The sequence below is a fragment of the Poecilia reticulata genome, chromosome 21, assembly GCF_904066995.2.
Source record: "Poecilia reticulata chromosome 21, P_reticulata-male-v2, whole genome shotgun sequence".
Classification (NCBI taxonomy): domain Eukaryota; kingdom Metazoa; phylum Chordata; class Actinopteri; order Cyprinodontiformes; family Poeciliidae; genus Poecilia; species Poecilia reticulata.
The window spans coordinates 2,506,714-2,526,898 of record NC_088850.1 but is presented as its reverse complement, the minus strand read 5'-3'; the positions used below and the strand labels follow the sequence as shown (position 1 = coordinate 2,526,898).

Here is a 20,185-nt window from a genome sequence, read left to right as displayed (position 1 = left end):
TGAAAAAGGAATAAAGATGTTACTCATTACTGTTTTGGCTGGATGGAGCAAGTGAAGGTTGGACCGTTAGACGTTATTTACCCAGAATGCATTGCAGCATGAACAAGGAAATAGAGGAAAAACACAAACTTTTTGTCAAAGAATAACGATAGCATAATTCTTCCCAATTGTATTTATATCAATAAACATTGTTTTTCTTTTATCTTGGAGGCTGAATTACGTCTGTTGCTCTTCTAAGAAAGGTGAGTTTAGTCACTTCCTTTATGTCACTGGTTTAATTAAAGCAGCAGTGGGCCTCTTCCTCAGCACTACTGACACTCACTTATATGTCATTTCCTCAGTTTTAGCTTTTTTCTGTCAGTTAAATGTCTTAGGTAAAAAAAAAATGTCAGGTAAAACAAATTGCAACCTCAGAGAAACAACCTGAGTAAACAGCAACAGTTCTTTAATGATGGTTTCTGTTAAAAGTCCTTCTGTTCGTTTAGCACTACATTACCCATGATGCATCTGTTCGTAGATCGAATTTCACGTAGATGAGCAAGTTATTTTCTGTGCTTCTGTGTGGCTCGGAGGCATAAAAATAGCATCCACCATCAATCCTTCCTTAATCTGGCGTGTACGAGACCCGTGTGCGCTTTAAATGCAATTATTACGTTTTATTTTATGAGTTTATGACTAAAAATGACATTTAACAGCGAGTCAGCCTGTAAAAATAACTGCACAAGAAGAATCAAAGTTTTTAGAAAAAACTTAGATAATGCTTTATTAAAGCACCGTAGTATCCCTGATTAGTTTGTAGTATCAACAGTTGAATTTGAAGTTTCATTGAAAATAGGTCTTTATTTTAGATATTATATTTATCTGTTAGCTATTCCTTAGCCAATTTAATCTGTAAACAAGTAAAAACAAAAAGACACTCATACATATAGATGAAACATCAAAATAAAGCATTTTTATATAAACTGTAACTGGTGTGATGAAGCTCAGTGCAGTGCGGCGGCAGCAGAACGTTCTCCATCATTTTCATAATCCACTGTGTCGTCATCAGCAGCAAAACGAACCTGAGAGGATAAAACTGTTACATATAAAAGGTCTATGAATGTATTTTTCATGATTGTTTCTCTTACTTTAATGTCTTTCTGAGGCTTTTTTCTTCCTGCAGTGAAAAACAGAATAAAGTGATTAAAGTGTGTAAATTGTCTCCATTGTAGCCGAGTTTCCTCACCTCTGGTTCTGATGATACCAACAGTGATTCCAACCATCAGGATCAGTCCTGTGATCTTCAGAGTCAACATGATGAAGCTCAGAGGAGACGAGGCGGGGGGGCCTGAGGAGGAGACGGAGCAGCAACCTGATTGGATCGTTTTCATCTGGTTTATCTCAGAGGAGGAAGCAGCTGAACTTCTGCAGATCAAGTCAACTTAAAAACACTAAAGACGTACATGACATCTGCTAAGGTAAAACCGGCAGATGCAGCTGGATTCCTTCAATACTTAAAGACACAAACAAAGTTCCTTACCTGTAGATAAAGGTGTGTAGTGAGCTTCTATCTTCTTTCTGCTTCCCTCAAAAAACTGGCAGGTGTATCTGTTATTCAGAGGCTTCACAGTCAGAGAGGAAACACACTGGATCTGTGCACTGGTCCTCTGGTTGGAGACATCTTCACCAACTAGTTCACTTCCTGTGTCATTTATCCAGACGAGTCTGTTATCTGAACAACTGGTGCTTAAAAACCTCCACAGAGAACATTGTAGATTTATATTTCCATCCTTTGCTGCATCACCAGCTGGTGGAGATGGAGAGACTGAAATGAAACAAGATGGCGGAATATATGTCATATATCAGTAGATATTTTTTAATCACTTTTACTTCGTGATTATTCTGTTAAAAGTATTATGGTGATTTTAAAAAGTACAAAAAAACCCAGATTGAGAAGGTTCTTCATCCTGCAGGCCATCCCAGGATGCCTGCCTCTCCACACACACTCGGTGTATTTTATATTAAAAAAAAATGTAACTAAACACTTACTGGATAAAATATTCAGATGCATTAGGCTGTCTGTGTTTCCTCTCCGGCAGGCATAACGTCCAGCATCCTCAGGAATGATGCTCTTTATGACCAGAGAGCAGTCAGTGTCCAAACTCAGCCTGGCTGCATTAACTGACTTCTGGTTAATGTTTCCATCTCTGACTTTGACCTCAGTCGAGCTGCCAATAACGTTGTTATAAAACCATATAACACTGAGGCACGATGGAGAAGATGGACCAACACAAGGCAACACAACATCATCTCCAACAGTGTGATAGAAATGAGGTTGATCTCCACTGATACCTTTAACAGAAAAAGACAAAATCTGAAGTTTTATGCTCACATCAGCTGAAAACAGTGGAGTTTGATTCATATTTTTGTACTTTAATTCCACACAACACATCCATTTTATATCACTTTAATTTTATAATATAACTGATATGGTTTTGAAAATGTTTCCTAAGGTTATTAATCAACATGTAAGTGAAATATTTACCTTCCAGCTGCAGCACAAAGAGCAGAAATATCTCCAGTTTGGCCATTTCCTGTCAGTCCGGCGGCTGCAGGACGTTGTTCAACTCTCTCAGCCTCCAAGTGAAGACGATGTAACTTCCTTCTTTCAGTTATTATTATGAACAAAGCAACACCCACCACGCATGGCGTCATTTGGTTTCCATACCATGTTAAACAGGATATGTACCAATTTTTTTACAGAACAAATTTATGTTAATAGACATTAAACGTGAACAACCATCAAAAGACGTTATTTTGCTTTTCATCCCCCGCGTAGCAGAAAGTCTGAAAATGTAAATTTGTTGAATCTTCCATAGAAAGAGGAAGTCCAATGTGTTGTAACGTCCTGCAGCCAGCATCCAGTTTATCATCCGATTTCTCAGACTATTTTGAATCAGAATAACAGTAAAAGTGTAAAAATTGTGTAAAGCGACTCATTAATCTGCACTGATGATCAACATGGAGAGATAATGGTCACTGAAAACAGAAAACAGCTCCATCTTTAAAGAAATTAAGCTAATTTGTCACATGTAATCAGATTAATTTAGTCAAACTTATTTGTTTAACATGGCAACTTAATAAATGTAATATATCTGCTTGGATAAACTTAATTACTTGAAACAACTCCATGTTTTTAAGTTGGATCACTTGTTTTTTTTTCTCAGTGTTTATAAACCATTTAGCATTTATGGTTGAATTGTAGCAAACTGAGGTTCAGCTGGGATTTATAAAGGGAAAATTGTCTTTTGGTGTATAAAATCTGGATTTGGTTGGAAATTTTGAGTTTTTATTTGCCGTATTTTCAGCTTTTGTGCGTATGTTTACTAAAACACACGATTTATTTAATATAAATCCAACACAATGTTTTAGAAATGAGCTCTGCTGTCTCACAGTCAGAGTAGTTGGATACAATAGTGGAATAGTTGCATGTAAATATAGATCTCCTTCAACAAAATGGAGCAAAATGACTCGGTGGAAAATTTATTTTGAAATTACTCATCAACCTTTTGACCTTTCTCTAGAAAAAATGGCAACAAGACACAGAAAGTTATATAAACTGTGTCAAAGAAGAAAGAGTCTCATTATTCTTTTTAGATGTTTTAGTTTTGTTTTTACATTGGGAGCTGAATTATCACATAACTAGACGATGCCTTTTGGGTTTTTGTTGTTTCTTTAAGAGAGCCGGTTCCGTCATTTCCTGTATGTCACTGGTTTAATTAAAGCTAAAGTCGTTCTTTCCCCCGTTTGCTACTTTCAGCTCTGCTCTAAACAAACCAGTCCATCTTCCACATTAAAGGAGTTTTTATTTTTGTGTTTCAACAGGTTGTTTCTCATCAAAGCAGACAGACGTCACATCTGGAGAACCCCAAGGTCCAATCCTAGGACCCCTCTTATTTTATATCTCTATGCTCCCAATAGCTCAAGATAGAGCAGGAAATAAGATTAGCAATCGATGCACAGCTCTACATAATGTCACCAGGTGACCTTTGAACCCATGCAAGCACTGAATGGATAAATGTGTGGATGTGCCACAACTTTCTCCAACTGAACAGAAACAAAAGTGAATTGATTAATATTAAAGATTCAATACAAAGCAGCTCCTCTATAAGCTAAATGCTAATAATCTGGATTTAATACAGGACGTCTTCACAGCCAGTAACAGGAATATATCAGTTATACATTCATACAATCAGTTTTAACAGGTTTCCTGACCTGAGAGATTATAGGTTGGTTCATCTGCCTCAGCTACTTTATTCTGTCCAAAACAACAACAAACAAAAACCTAGATACATTAGCTTTGTGACATTTAAAAAGTAATGCAGCATTAAAAACGTAAAATAGTTGAAGCTCATATGAAAAGCCTGATGTGACGAAGTTCAGCGACTGACAGGAGAAGAACAGACTCCAATATTTTCAGAGAGTCGCCTCTGCAGCAAAGCGAACCTGAGATAAAAGAAATCTCATTAAATGAAAACAGAAATAATATTCTGGGATTTTACCTGAACAAACGTTCATTTTAATTTATTTCCAGACACAAGAAAGTATTTTTGGTTCAATAAAGTCTGGAAATGTTTGACCCAAATACACAAAGTAACTGTATTTTTACTGTGATAAAACACTTTTACAAAACTAAAAACCTCAGAGGAATAAATCTTAAGCATCCGCTTAGGGCCGCCAAGGGGCCTCCAAGGGGCCCCCCTCAGTGGAGCTGATTTATTTATTTATTAGTAATAATTTCTATGTCATTATAATATCAAAAACACACAATTTCACTCTGCAGTGTTTTGTTTTTACAATAATATATATTTGATAATGAATGTAGAAATTATTATTTTATTGATAAAAAGAAAGAAAAAACAATAATTGCTCTTGGGGGCCCCCTGGTGGCCGCGGTAGGTACCGCACGCTTCGCCGGTATCATGAGCTGCAATGAGCATCCAAACGTCCAAAGCTCCGTTCAGAAGTTAAGTTAGCAAAACAATGTCTCAAAAAAGGACTTATCCTTCAGGGAGGGAGAAAAGAAAGAGGAAGAATAGAAAAAAGCCAAGATAAAGGTTTGTTTTAATGTGCCTTGGCAATGTAATGTAAAGATTAGTAAAGTTGCTAATAGAAAATTAGCTTGATAGCGACCTGGAACGGTCCAGTTCAAGTTCAACAGCCAAACATTTATGCTAGCGTGTTTGTGTGAAACTGAGTTTAAACTCTAAATGAGTTTATTCTCACGGTGGCTCTGTATATTTCTGAGGTAGTTTTGGCTTCAAAATCCCAAGTTTGATAACAATAATTAAAACAAAATTATTAAAACAATAATGTCAACTAGATAATTGACATTATCTAGCAAAAGGTTTTTACGTCAGGCTACATAGCTGCTACATGGATGAGCTGCTCTATGCTGTAATTGGGGATATGTTGTTTGCTGTTGAGTATAATAATCATTTTGTGGCTAAACATTATTTTTCTAGGTTATGTGAAACTTCTGTTAATATCATTTGAAGGCTCAGAATCAGTCCAGTACCGGTACCGGTCCACATTCTCAGGGGAGAAAGACTCACCTGGTATAAATTTAATTTTTAGCTATTGGAGTTATGCTTAAGAAAAATTTATTTAATCATAGAATGTCATGAATATGTGTGTAAGGCTGCACCGATTGCAGTTTTCTGTCCGATCCCTGGTTACCGATATTTAAAAAGCCTGACCTGCCCATTTTGATTTTGGCTGATATAAAATTTATTTGTCTGAAATGTCGCTAAATGTAGCAAGAAAGTCACTGAGTTGCAACAGTGTGGTTCACCGCATTGTTAACTGTAAACATGCAGACCTGACCTGGTTAGTGGGTCAGTCAAACCTCTCACTGCAGAGCAGAAGAGGACAGAGGCTGATTTATAAACCTTTGCTGAGGAAGATAAGATCAGGGGATCAGATGGGCTTCATGTGTAAATATCAGCCGATCATAATCCCCCCAAAATTAAGGAAATCGGCGCCCAGAAATGAACTGGTCGATAAATCAGTTGGCCAATAAATGTATCGTAAATTACACATGTATATAATGTAAACAGCCAGAGATCCAATAAGTTTATATCAGGTGTGTGAATAATCTAATGATCGGACTGCTGATTGCAGCCAGTCCACATTGTTAGCGCCTCAAAACCACATTTTGCTTATTGTCCCCTGGAGTTTTGGGCCGGCCTGATCAAAAGTATTTAGTTATTTAACTCACATTGATGTCCTTCAGCGGCTTCTTGCTTCCTGCAAGAGGGGAAATATCATTTTGATTAGCATATTTTCTGATGCATGTTGTTATGAGTCTGTAAAGTTTTTCACCTCTGGTTCTGATGTAAACAACAACAACAACACAGATCATCAGGATCAGTCCTGCGACGCGCAGAATCAGCAGGACGGAGCTCAGAACGGGCCAGTCTGTGGAATCTGAACAACATGTTTTAAACGTTGCTTCATCTGGGTTTTTGACACGAATTTAAATAAATGATGTCTTCTAATATTTACCTGAGAAGACAGGCGAGTAGTGGACCTCCGTCTTGACCTGGTCTCGCCGGTCAAACCGACAGCTGTACCTCCTGTAGTTTCCCATCAGACGGTTCACAGTGAGGACTGAACTGCAGCCTGCGTCTCCCTCCAAGCCGACCTTTTCCTCCTGCAGCACATGTCCGGTTTCATTCAGCCAGACGATGCTGCCCTCTGGGCATGAGAGGAGGTCGGTGCACATCAGAGAGCAGCTTAAATCCACGATTTGATCATTTTTACACTCAGCGTCTGGTGGAGATGGAGAGACTGAAACGAGGACAGAAAAACAAACATTTTCCTGCTGAATTTCTGCTCAACGCTTGTGATTTTGTTACTCTTCAATGACAAATGGCTCATAAGTTTTAGTGTTGAGACTAAAAGGAAAAGGACTGGTTTGACTTTTCACATTAAAACAATGTTTAAAACTTAAAAAAAATCTTAGAGTTGCTTATTTTTCTTTTTTACTGCAGTAGAAACTAAATTCTAATAATCATATTATTAAACTGCCAAAACGTCTCAGAGTGTTAAAAGAAGTAAAAATTAAAGCTCCTCCTCTGGATCTATACTGAAACGTATTGATCCAGAGCATACGGATACGGTAACACGGTATTAAATGTGGCCGTATTAAGATTAAGATGGATCTATGGGTTGTATTAAACATATTCATAACAGTTTTTTTTTATTTTGGCATTTAGGTAAAGTTTTTCTAAAGCAAAACATCTAAATGCTTATAAATACATTGATTGATGTATTTGCTGCACAGTGGAGCAGTTGGTAGAGCTGTTGCCTTGCAGCAAGAAGGTTCTGGGTTCGATTCCCGGTCTTTCTGCATGGAGTCTCCATGTTCTCCCTGTGCATGGTGGGTTTTCTCCAGGTACTCCGGTTTCCTCCCACAGTCCAAAAACATGACTGTCAGGTTAATTGGTCTGTCTAAATTGTCCCTAGGTGTGAGTGTGTGTGTGCATGGTTGTGTGTCTCTGTGTTGCCCTGCAACAGACTGGTGACCTGTCCAGGTGACCCCGCCTCTCGCCCGGTACGCTAGCTGGAGAGGCAGCAGCTCCTCCTGACCCCACTGAGGGACAAGGGTGCAAGAAAATGGATGGATGATGTATTTGCTTGGCTTCACTGATTGACCTTATTTTGTTGCACTCTTCAAACCTTCAGAGTGACGCTCTGGTGAGCGTCGTTCTGCTAAACAGAACTTTCTGTAAAAATGTATATAGATAATGTTCATCTTGGCTGTAAATAAGAATATTTTGCTGCTAAGTTCTGACAATTAAGAGGCAGAAAAACTCAAGTTAAAAATACTCACTGGATAAAACACACAGCACAGTATTCATAACATCAACGGGGTTCTGGAACCAACATCTGTAGTAGCCAGCGTCAGAGGTCGTGACCTTTCTGAGGACAACAGACCCGTCCCTGTTGACACTCAGCCGTCCAGACGGAGACGACGCCTCCGTCATCACTGTCCCGTTCTCCACCAGAGACGGAGGATTTCTGCCGCGGCTCCAGTTAACCCCGACATGCGGGTCGGACTGAAAGAGCGGACAAGACAGAACTACGTCTTCCCCACGTCCACGAAAGGAAACATCATCTACTTTAAAACCGACGTTGTCTGCAAAAAAAAAGAAAGAAACATGATTATCCACATCCTAATATTTGTAGAGACAGGACAGAGTTTGCTTCATATAAATATTATTTATAAAACTGCAGTCTTCTTCTGTGGTAAGATTATAAACTATATTAAAATGGAGACAACATATCGAAAGGATAAGATTGCAAAGACAAAAATAATGTATAAGTCTAGAAACATATAAAATTATAAGGCTTCACACATAGTTTACTGTTCAGTTAAACTTCTCTACACATGCTACTGTGAGGAAGTATATTATAATTAATATAGTTCTTTTACAAAAACGAGTGACACATGTCATCAATAAGGCTGGTTACCATGGTTACTATCATACAAATCCACTGCTTTTTAAACCTGCTACAATGAAATGTTGATTTTTAAAATATTGCAAATAATGTTTAGAATAAAAATAAGCTTCCTACCTGCTGAGGTATTAATATTTTTTACATTAAATGGATGAAAATATGATTGAAAGTTTACAAAACAAGCTAAAAAAAAAACGCTCAAAATGTCCGCCGTCAACTAAATAATGGAATGATGCAAATGTGACTTATGAGTGCAGATCATTATGGATTTCCAAAATATATATATATTACAAAAAATATTATAAAAAAGGACTATGAGTTTAAATAACTTCAAAAACTTTTTTTAGTATATTTATGGAGAGGCGGTTTAGTTTAAATTGATGAGTAGCACAGGCATAAATAAAAAAATTATGCTTCGGTCAAACTTTAAGTCTTTTGAAATGTTGATAATTTATTTAATGAATAAATTAATAAATCAACGCTGAAAATCGAACATCCTGTTTTCTGTCCCATTTTCAGACGTTTGTGACATAAAATCTAAATAAATCCAAACTTCACTCATTTTGCTAATTAAAGCTTTGGTTGATGGTTTCCAGCTGTGTAATTTATACATGGAAAATGATGAATATGCGTCATTAACCTGAGAAGACTGAGGCGTAGTGAACCTCTGCTTTGACCTCGTTTTCCTGAACAAACTGGCAGGTGAATCTTCTGTAGTTTCCCAGCGGACATTTCACGGTGAGGACTGAAACGTCTCTCTTCTGCCCGACTCGGTTTGTCTGCAGGACATTTCCAGTTTCATTCAGCCAGACAATTCTGCCCTCTGGAGGTGAGGGGTCGTTGGAGCTTAGAGAGCATCTTAAATCCACGGTTTGATCCTTTTTACACTCATCTGGTGGAGATGGAGAGACTGAAACGAGGAGAGGAAAACAAACTTTGGTCTTATTTCCCTGCTGAGCTTCTGTTTTAATGTTTGTGATGTAAAACTGTCTGCATAATGACAAAAGGATCCTGAATCTGAGCTTTGAGTCTCATCAGAAGTAAAACTCATTATTCATTTCACTCCACAGAATAAAACTCCTGCCTGACCCAAGATAAGAAGAGGAACAAAACGAATCTGCATAATGCAACCAGGAGGAGGAAATGAAAGTGAAGCAGCCGTCACACTGACCATGCATGCAGCGACAGTGGAGAGGAAAACTCTCCTCTAACAGGAAGAAACGCCCAGCAGAACCAGAACTGGGCTCAGTACAAACGGCAATCTGCCAAGACTGACTGGAGGTTTAAGAAGATGCCTGCCTCAAAAAAGATTTTGTTTTGATTTGTTCTCAAAAAATAAAAAACACACAAAAAAACCAGGTAAAGTCACAAAGTTAAGCTGTGTAAGTTTTAAGGCAGCCAAACTAAACTCCAGAAATATCTGAACTGAGACGTCAGAAATGAGGCAACATTTTCCAGAACAGACAGTGGAAACTGTGTTTTCTGTACGTTATCTTTTTATAGACTGATATTAATGCTTCAGAATGGGACAGGACAAACTGGTGGTGTGTGTATCTAATGGAGGCATGATGACCATAAGAGTTTGACCCGACTGGGAATCTGCAGCATGAAACAGGAGATAAAGATCTGCTCTAAAAGCTCAGAAGCAGAACGACTGAGGTTTAGATGGTTGAATACTTACTGGACAAAACACTCAGCAGCTCATCTAAAACGCTAATGGTGTTCTTAAAGAAACACCGGTAGTTTCCAGCATCTGAAGGCCTGACTCTCTTAATGATCAGAGATCCTTCAGGGTTCACGCTCAGCCTTCCAGCTCGGGACGAGGCCTCCACCAGTGACCCGTCCTCCACCAGGGTGTCTGCACCGAACCGCCAGTTAACCCTGAAAGGTGGATCAGAGGGAGCGTTCACACTGCAGCCTGAAGTGACCCAATTCAGATCTTTTTGACGTAATGTGACCTGTATCTGATCTTTTCATGGCAGTGTGAACAGCTCAGGTCGGATTCTATTAGAATGTGACCCATATCCGATACGTATCCGATTCTAATGCGACCATAACGTTCAGGTCGCATTCATCCGAACTGAACGTAACTGATTCTCAACAAATCTCACTATTCTGCTCCTGAAACGCGCAGAAAGGAAGAAAAACAACAACCATGACGGATTATATGAGGATTAAGTTGTTAATTTGCTGCTCCGGCCGGATAACAACTTCAAATATATAAGCTAAGCTCCACCGTTAGCCTCCATGTTTACTTCCGCAAACACTGAGCTCTTCTTCTTCTTCTTCTTCTCATGGCGGTTGGCAGAACACTGAGAACGATGACGCTATAGCGCCCTCTACTGCGCATGCGGGACACTTTCAGGTCGTTTGCCCGTTTACACTGCAGAACACATATTTACTGGCAGTGAGAACGACACCGGCAAAAAAAAAATCGGAATTGAGTCACTTCCGGCTGCAGTGTGAACGCACCCAGAGCGAGAAGAAAAACACGGCAAAGCCACATCTTCCCCACTTCCACAGAAGACATGCCCGAACCCTTTAGCACTGATGCTCGCTGCAACAAAAATAAACACAAGATGCACTTTAAAAAAGTTTGACAACATTTGTAGAGACAGGAGAGAATATAGCTAAGAAATCAACATTATTGAAAATGAAGATCTTTTGCTCGTTTCTTCATAAAAAAAAAAGTTCACCAGAACCAGTGTGATTAGCTTCCTTCAAATAAACAGATTGTTGAACTTGATAACCTTCCACAAATTTTGTTTAAATTGAATAAAGACATCTAAAATTATAATCAAACATGAGGTAAAATATGTTTACCTTCAAACTGAAGAACAAAGAGGAAAATAAATCCCAGAGCTGCCATCTTACAGCTGCTGATCGCTCCGCAGCGTCTCTGTGATCGGAACACGTTTCTCTTATTTCCTGCTTGTGACCGACTTTCTGATGAGTTCAGCCAACCCCCACAACTCATCTTCATCTGTATTTATTTGACTGACATACGGATTTTTGGCTGAACCACAAACAAATTACTTTTTTTCCTCCTTTATGTCTTTTTCCCCATTCCTTTCAGAGGAACGCTTCATTTGGCACCAAGATTTGTTTTTTTACTGTTTTCCAAAGTACTTTCACATATTATAGCCAATAAACCAACTAACTGTACAATAATCCATCTTAAAAGTCCAAAAACATATGGAGCAGGATTACATTGTGCAGAATATGTGCAGTAAAAATATTTCACTCTCTGCTTTTGGGGTTAAGCAACATCAGTTTCAGTGAAACTAAAGAGGATCCAGCTTAAAGGAAAACAGACTAAAATCAGCTTCCTGTTTCCTGTCACGTACTCAGAACTCTGACACTAATCACTGATCAATGTTTCAATATTTAAAAAAAGTCAAGTATATTCAGCTTTAATCCAGATTGTTTAACATCAAGTCCACCACAGATGGTTTCTGTCCAGTGCTAGAAAAAAAAACTTTTTAGTTTCCAGATAGATTTTCTCTCGTCCAGCAAATAATCAAAATATGAATTATAGAAAATACATTTTTGACTGAAAACAAACAACAGGAGTGCTTTATATTTCCTCAAAAGTAGCTTCAATTTATCAGCTGGTTTATTTTTTTAAAACTCAACTTAAAACAAACTATATTTGCATTTAAATCATGTTTAGAAGTTTGAGTTTGTGTCTATTTCCTTCCTGTAAAGACGGAGAATTAATCTGATTATTTTTAGATGTTTTCTGATAACTTGATGTAGAGCTGGTTGTCAAACTCACTTTCATTTTGGGTCATATCAAAATCCAGGATGTGTTTGAAGGAAGGATGTTTATAAAACTATTAAAAGGCTGTTAAAATATTAACAAATAGCCGTTAATTGCATTCAATCAGAACTCATTGAAATTAAATATTTAACATATTTTCACCTTTATCTAATTTTACACAATACAGATAAAACTGTTCATTTGACTGATAAAATAATATATAAAAAATGTTAACTTAAAGATTCTTTTTCTGCAGTTCGGAGGGCCACATGAAATGTTCTGGCGGGCCATTTGTGGCCCACGGGCCTCGAGTTTGATGCATGCGATGCAGAGGAAAGTCAGTATTATAAGAATAATTAGTAAAAAAAAACATAAAAAATCTTTTTTTGGTGCCACTTTAAGACTTTTTACTAAGAGTTCATTAAAAGTAACGAACAATAAACACATAATTAAGCTGTGAAATATTTGTAAACCATTAATAAGCAGTGTTATGCATAACTTAAAGATAATGGAAGTTTATTTACATAGTTTCATCCATGCACACGGTAAATTAAACTTGTTTTTTTTACATGAAAACAAAACAAAAGAGATAGGAGACATTAAAAAGCATCATATTAAACAAAGAAGTGTTAAAAAATGTAAAAACAAAAGAAGGAAAAAACACAATGACATGATAATAAAAATAAAAAAGCAACATTTCACTTTTATGCACAAGCTTCAGTACACAGAAACGTTTTCAGAGTTTCTTTACTGCTAATGTAGATCAACATTCACTTTATTCTTCCTGTCCTGCAGTTTCTACACAACATTTAGACTGAAAACAAACATTTTTACTCAGGACTTCTGCCTCTTTGTCTTCACCTGATCCTCCTATGATTTATTAGCTTTGCAACATTTAAATAGTAACACAACATTAAAAACTTAAAATAGTCAAAGCTGATATGTGAAGCTTGTTGTGATGAAGTTCAGTGACTGACAGCAGAAGAACAGACTCCAATATTTTCATAGCTCAGTGAACCGTCTCTGCAGACAAAATGAACCTGAGATAAAAGGAAAAGAAAGAAATCTCACTGAATAAAAACAGAAATAATGTTCTGGGATTTTAACTGAACAAAAGCCACATTTTAAGAACCTGACCTTGAATTTATTCCCAGGGTATTATTATTATTATTATTATTATTATTATTATTATTATTATTATTATTGGTTCAAAGAAGTCTAGAAATGTTTGACCCAAATATACACAGTAAGTGGTACCGACCACTGAACCAGTTGTTGATTTTATTAAGAAATTATTTGTATTTATTAGGAAATTATTTGTATTCCATGCAAAAAAAGATCAAGTCAAAAGTCTTTTTACTCACATTGATGTCCTTCGGTGGCTTCTTGCTTCCTGGAAGAGGGCAGATATCATTTTGATTAGCATATTTTCTGATGCATGTTGTTATGAGTCTGTAAAGTTTTTCACCTCTGGTTCTGATGTAAACAACAACAACAACACAGATCATCAGGATCAGTCCTGCGACGCGCAGAATCAGCAGGACGGAGCTCAGAACGGGCCAGTCTGTGGAATCTGAACAACATGCTTTAAACGTTGCTTCATCTGGGTTTTTGACACGAATTTAAACTAATCCAATGTTTACACATTTTAAATATCAACATAAGCAGCATTGCTTACAAATGAAGAACAATGAACATCATTTACCTGAGAAGACAGGCGTGTAGTGAACCTCCGTCTGGACCTGGCCTTTCTGAACAAACCGACAGCTGGACCTCCTGTAGTTTCCCATCAGACGGTTCACAGCGAGAACTGAACTGCAGCCTGAGTCCAAGTTCTGACCATCTTTCTTTTCTTGCAACACATTTCCAGTTTCATTCAGCCAGACAAAGCTGCCCTCTCGACATGAGAAGGCGTCGCAAATCAGAGAGCAATTCAAATCCATGATTTTGTTCTTTTTACACTCGGAATCTGGTGGAGATGGAGAGACTGAAACAAGGAGAGAGAAACATTTTAAGATTCTTCAAATAGCTGGAAAGTAACTAGTTACATTTATTCCGTTATATCAGGGGCCCCCAAACCTTTTCCTGTGAGGGCCACATAACTTTTCCCTTCTCTGGTGGGGGGGCCGGAGTCAGTTTGTAACAGAAAAAGTGAGACGATTGCAGGAGAGCCTACATGTAAAAATATATTGTTTTCCAAAAAGCACAATCAAATAACCCTCTCTGGGTTATTCACTGAAAAAATCCAGGAAATAAATAACACTATTTATGAAATAAATACCGTATTTTCCGGACTATAAACCGCAGATTATCTCTGCCGCTCCAGGTTTTCCACAGTGATGCAGCAGAGGGGGACGGACACTAAATATTTGAGTCATAACAGGTCAACTGAATATCACATTTATTACGGATGAAAAAGAAAAAGTCGCCAAGTTTAGATTTAACTGAACTGATTACGGCAGGGGCTGCACAGTGGTGCAGTTGGTAGAGCTGTTGCCTTGCAGCAAGAAGGTTCTGGGTTCGATTCCCGGCCCGGGGTCTCTCTGCATGGAGTTTGCATGTTCTCCCTGTGCATGGTGGGTTTTCTCCAGGTACTCCGGTTTCCTCCCACAGTCCAAAAACATGACTGTCAGGTTAATTGGCCTCTCCAAATTGCCCCTAGGTATGAGTGTGTGTGCGCATGGTTGTGTGTCTCTGTGTTGCCCTGCGACAGACTGGTGACCTGTCCAGGGTGTACCCCACCTCTCGCCCGAAACGTTGGCTGGAGATGGGCACCAGCACCTCCTGACCCCACTGAGGGCAAAAGGGTGCAAGAAAATGGATGGATGATTACGGTAGTTTCCGAACGATAACTGTAACGCCTCCTTCTTCTTCTCTAGATTTCAACGGCAGCTTGCATCCATTATTGTTGCACTACTGCCATCTACTGCATCCTAATATCTATACCTCAAATTCTCGAAATGATTCCAGTATTATTTTTTTTAAAAACTGAAAAATCTTCTTTTTCCCCCCCAATGCTATTTAACTGATCAACAAAATTCTCAAATTTAAATTCCCTATTAAAACCTAATTCAGTTTTAATGGGCGCTTTCTTCTTTTATTTCCAATTTTGACTTCCAATGATTCACTTCCTGCTAAAGAGCCCCCTGGTGGTTGAAGAAAAATCCACATATAAGCTGCACCGGGTTTTAAGCTGCATGGTTCAAAGCTTAGGAAAAAAGTAGCGGCTTATAGTCCGTAAAATATGGTATATGAAAAAAAATCTAAATGCTCTCTGGTATTGTTCAGAGTTTTGTTCAACTCAGTCTTCCCCGTAGTTTTGCAAGTAGTTTTACCTTTTATTGTCACTTGACTACTTATTCTATGAAGTATCTCCACTTTTGAGCTTAATTTCTGGATACTCTTACTGCTTTGAGTCACCAGACCCAAAACTGCAGTTTGAGACAGAGTGAGACCTCTTGTTTGTACACAAGCTTTGTTGTTGAAACATTGCAGTGCATAAATGAGGCTGTCTGCATAAACTGAGCCGCCTCTCCATGACCACGTGGTTAAAGCAAAGCGGAGGATAAAACAGCAGTGTGGGGAACCTGGCTGCTGCTTCCTGAAGCAGGAGGTTCCTCAGGTTCTGCACTGAGGGTGAAAGGTGAGCAAATACAAGCGTCCCATCAGGTGAAGCATGACGGAGCCTTTACTGACACCAAATTTATTTATTTTCAAATGCGAGTGGGGGTGAGGAGGAGTTGACCTCTGATGACCCCTGGAGAACATTTTTATTAATATCTTTGAAATAATAGCTGCACAAAACCAGCGTAAATTTAGTCTAATTCACCGACATCAAATGTATTTGATTTTGTAAAAGTAGGGGCGCCGGTTGACCTTTAAACTTTCATTTAAAAGTCATAATATCTTCAAAGCCAGATCAACACAAACAACAAAAATGTGCTGCATAAATATAGTCAAGTTGACCGACACCAACTTTGTGTAACATGAAGAAGGTGGGAGAACTGGTTGACCTTTCATGACCTCAGGAAACATTTCCCAATGCCCTTAAACAAAAAATACCGATATAAAAGAAAGGTTTTGCTGCACAAATGTAGCACAATGTTTGATTTCATAAAGTGGGAAGACTGGTTGATCTTTTGACCTTTAACCTTTTATTAATATCTTCAAAGCCAAAGCAGCGCAAACAAAATATTTTGCTGCATAAATGTAGTCAAGGTGACCGACACCCATTTCCAGACTTGAAGAAGGTGAGCGGCCAACGTCACTCAGGTTTTCCCTTCATATCTGTCCTGTTGGTACAAACTGGTGACCTAATTATCACAGACAAACATTTAAAGATGATCTTTGGGTGGCAGATCGCTCAAGAATCAAACTTATTCTTGTTAATCTTCATTATATCTTCTATCGTCACTTGACAATAAAATGTCCCCCAATTACTTAATGGAGATAAATGGACACTTATTGGCTTTTATATGTTTTCATTGGGGCTGCACAGTGGCACAGTTGGTAGAGCTGTTGCCTTGCAGCAAGAAGGTTCTGGGTTCAATTCCCAGCCCTGGTCTTTCTGCATGGAGTCTCCATGTTCTCCCTGTGCATGGTGGGTTTTCTCCAGGTACTCCAGTTTCCTCCCACAGTCCAAAAACATGACTGTCAGGTTAATTGGTCTCTCCAAATTGCCCCTAGGTGTGAGTGTGTGTGTGCATGGTTGTGTGTCTCTGTGTTGCCCTGCGACAGACTGGCGACCTGTCCAGGTGACCTGTCCAGGTGACCCCGCCTCTCGCCCGGTACGCTAGCTGGAGAGGAACCAGCACCTCCTGACCCCACTGAGGGACAATGGTGCAAGAAAATGGATGGATGTTTTTATTGATGGTTCAGAATATGATGGGATAAAATGGCGGAGTGAGTTCATATGAAATGGATTTACAGGAGTGTTGCTTGATTATGAGACTCAGCATCATAAAACAGATTTAAACAGAATGAGTGAAGTGCAGGCGATCAAATACTCACTGGACAAAAGACACAGCGCATTGTCCAAAACGTTGATGGAGTTTGGAAACTGACATGTGTAGATACCAGCATCTGAAGCCGTAACTTTCTTGATGATCAGAGATCCGTTAATGTTCACGCTCAGCCTTCCACCTCGAGACGAAGCGTCCGTCACCGTCCCGTTCGACACCAGAGTTTCTCCACCGTGACGCCATTTAACCCCAAAATGTGGGTCAGACTGAGGAAGTCGACACAACAAAACTATGTCTTCCCCAAGTGGACGGTAGCTCTGCACTCTAGATGTGGAACAGACACTTTCTGTAAAAAAATTAAAAAGTTTTAAAGGACTATTCAGACTAATATTTGCAGATGCTTAACAATCCAAAATATTAAATGGGAGCAGATGGGAAGTGTTGCTGCCTCAGCTCTCAAATAGCTGTTTTTAAGAGAATCACTCAGCATAGCATAGCAAGTAGAGGTCATTTGTTTTCCTCTGACTTTTTGAAAGTGTTTATTTTTTAAAAAATACTAATTTTACTATAACACTGCAGTGCATGTTTGTTGTTGATCCTGCATGTTTTCATGTTTTCATGTTAGAAATTCTCCTTTCGTCTTTGCAAAGTCCAGAATTATTGCAGTACAGTTGAAAGCAGCTTCTGTTTTGGTTTTTATGTTTTCGCTCTTTGACAGCAGTGACTTTTACCATTAAACACAAGAACTTGTTTTTAAACTCCAATGCATTTCAAACTATTGCCATAAACTACAATAATCACTTAAAATAATATGAATAATAATAAAACATTTACCTTCAAACTGGAGCACAAAGATGAACAGAGTTCCAAGGAAAGACATCGTTAGTCTGACTTCCTCACACAAGCCTCTCTTTTAAAGCCACATAAAAGTAGAAGTGCATACATTTCCTCATTGTGGTCGAGTTTCTGTGGAAAAGATCAAAACAAACAACAGCATTCAAAATGTTTACCTGTTGGTAGAAAATAATGATTCACTGAATCTTTTCAGATGAACTCAGATCACAGAGCAAAGGGAATCTGATCAGAGATATAATGAGAAATGGACACGCAGACGTCCAGGCAGATTATTAAGATGCTATGAAATTATCTGGTGCCTGAAAAACAATGACTCATCATTTTTTTCATGTGACCTCAGTTTGATATTTTTGATGCTCAGAAATCAGATGTTCTTGTTATTGTCCTGATGCATTTAGTTTTTATTCAGTGCATGACGGCTGCCACAGAAAAGTGCTACAGAATGTAAAATAACTACTTTTTGTTCCTACAGATCTGAAGTCTTCCTGATATGAATTTGTTTAACTTTAAACCCAAACCTGCTGTTGGTTTTGCGACATCAGCGAAATGAGGAACCAGATGAACCAGATAAAAACACATTTCAATACAACCAAAAATATTCTGGAGAATAAAATACACATTTAAATTGTCTTACAGCAACATAGTAAATATGTGTAGTGAGTAAATAAATAACTTTCACACACAGATGTCCTTTAACGTGTCGCCGACCGCACGGCCAAATTTGCAGTACCGTAATTCCGCCACACGTAGCGCTATCTGAAAAAAATTCAACGGTTTCTGAAAGGGGAGACGTTGCACTTTCCAGCCAATATCGAGTTATTACGGTAATTTCACAGCCGCAGCTGCAGAGAGTGTAATTAATCCGGGGGTCTCTCGTTTAATAGACGTAAATTGCAAAAATAACTTGCTGGATATTGAAAGTTTAGGTTGTTATGGCTACATGGGTAAATATATCATCTCACAGGACATTTAAAGAACTACTTACAATTAAAATAAGGAAGAAATATATAGGCAGACATTTGAAACTTAGGCGTAAAAGGGTTGATGTGGTGAATAAACCAGAGAACCACACCGGTTTCCCTGAACCACCAACATTAGGAAGCAAAACTCAGGTCACTGTGAAAGACCTGAGTCAGTAAATTTATCTTATCTGGATCTTTTCAGAGTTCTGACACAATAACACAGCTGACAAAACAAACCAACAAACCAAATCCCCAGAGTTCACTTCAGTTAACGTCCATTTATACAATAAGTGACTTTATTTTCTTTGCATGTATTTAAGGTTCAGGAAGAAACGCTCTAAATCTTTTAAAGGATCTAAAGCAGCAGTGCTACAATGTTTTTCTACAAGTTAAAGAGGGGAACATTTTCTAAAAAGAGTAGATTAACAGATTTAAAGTGCAAATTGATGACACTTTTCATCAGTTGCTTTCTTATAAGAAAATTTGTGACATTTTAAATATATTTCAGAGTATAAGTGCTGTGAAAACAACTAGAGGATATGTATTCAGATCATGAGGAAAACACCTGGCAGGTGGAACAACAATAAACTGGCATTATTATGTTTTTATTTTTCTACACATTAACGATCCTTTCATTTCTGTTTTGAGTGATAAATCATGTTACTAGAAAGATAAAACTACACAATAGTAAAGTCTGACATGTTTTACTGTAGTATAATTAGAAAGGTGTTTCCGTTCAAATGATGCGTTCAAAACTGCAGGACATCAGAGTGCAGGCAGCTTCACCACACTGCCTCAGTTTAAACCTCCGAACAATGAAAAAATACAGGAGGAATAAAACTGTTACTCTTAATATAGAATTACAGTTACAAGTTTATAAATATCTACTTATTTAACATGAATATGAAGCGATTGATTGACTGACGACGTGTAACTGATATATTTTAGTTTTACCACCAGGGGGCAGCAAAATGAAAACTTGATACTATTAGAAACCGGAAGTGCCAAAAATGTTCTACTGTTCGTTAATGGCTGAAGTGGACAAAGTCAGGTTTACAATGTTTATAGTTGCATATAAATGCACCATAATGGCCTCTAATCACAAAAAACAAAAAGAGTCAATGAGACTTTCAGCAAGA

The 20,185-nt window shown here is 38.2% G+C and overlaps 3 protein-coding genes across 6 annotated transcripts; all 3 read right to left on the bottom strand.

Annotated features, from left to right (window-relative positions):
* Nucleotides 1-770: 770 nt before the first annotated feature.
* On the bottom strand, nt 771-3,732 carry LOC145549702 (uncharacterized). 2 transcript variants are annotated; one of them, XM_081602347.1, is made up of 6 exons: nt 2,525-3,732; nt 2,029-2,331; nt 1,520-1,804; nt 1,226-1,327; nt 1,128-1,156; nt 775-1,061 (listed from the first exon to the last, which is right to left on the bottom strand). In XM_081602347.1, exons 1-6 carry the CDS (start codon nt 2,568-2,570, stop codon nt 984-986), a joined length of 843 nt encoding a protein of 280 aa, XP_081458473.1. In that variant the 5' UTR covers nt 2,571-3,732; the 3' UTR covers nt 775-983. The 2 variants fall into 2 exon arrangements, with proteins under 2 accessions (XP_081458472.1, XP_081458473.1); XM_081602346.1 differs by having other exon boundaries at nt 771-1,061; nt 1,128-1,327.
* A 93-nt stretch (nt 3,733-3,825) lies between these two features.
* LOC103457188 (peroxidasin-like) lies at nt 3,826-11,434 on the bottom strand. 3 transcript variants are annotated; one of them, XM_008397153.3, is made up of 9 exons: nt 11,329-11,434; nt 10,978-11,062; nt 10,187-10,386; nt 9,146-9,415; nt 7,877-8,182; nt 6,547-6,831; nt 6,364-6,468; nt 6,260-6,288; nt 3,826-4,485 (listed from the first exon to the last, which is right to left on the bottom strand). In XM_008397153.3, the coding sequence occupies exons 1-9, from the start codon at nt 11,372-11,374 to the stop codon at nt 4,456-4,458; spliced, it is 1,356 nt and encodes a 451-aa protein (XP_008395375.3). In that variant the 5' UTR covers nt 11,375-11,434; the 3' UTR covers nt 3,826-4,455. The 3 variants fall into 3 exon arrangements, with proteins under 3 accessions (XP_008395375.3, XP_081458465.1, XP_081458466.1); XM_081602339.1 differs by lacking the exon at nt 3,826-4,485 and adding an exon at nt 4,708-5,935; XM_081602340.1 differs by lacking the exons at nt 3,826-4,485; nt 10,978-11,062; nt 11,329-11,434 and adding exons at nt 4,708-5,935; nt 10,464-10,896.
* A 1,593-nt stretch (nt 11,435-13,027) lies between these two features.
* Nucleotides 13,028-18,901, bottom strand: LOC145549661 (peroxidasin-like). The gene is made up of 6 exons (XM_081602093.1): nt 18,064-18,901; nt 17,279-17,575; nt 13,974-14,255; nt 13,737-13,841; nt 13,633-13,661; nt 13,028-13,308 (listed from the first exon to the last, which is right to left on the bottom strand). Exons 1-6 carry the CDS (start codon nt 18,107-18,109, stop codon nt 13,234-13,236), a joined length of 834 nt encoding a protein of 277 aa, XP_081458219.1. The 5' UTR covers nt 18,110-18,901; the 3' UTR covers nt 13,028-13,233.
* Between the last annotated feature and the right edge of the window lie 1,284 nt (nt 18,902-20,185).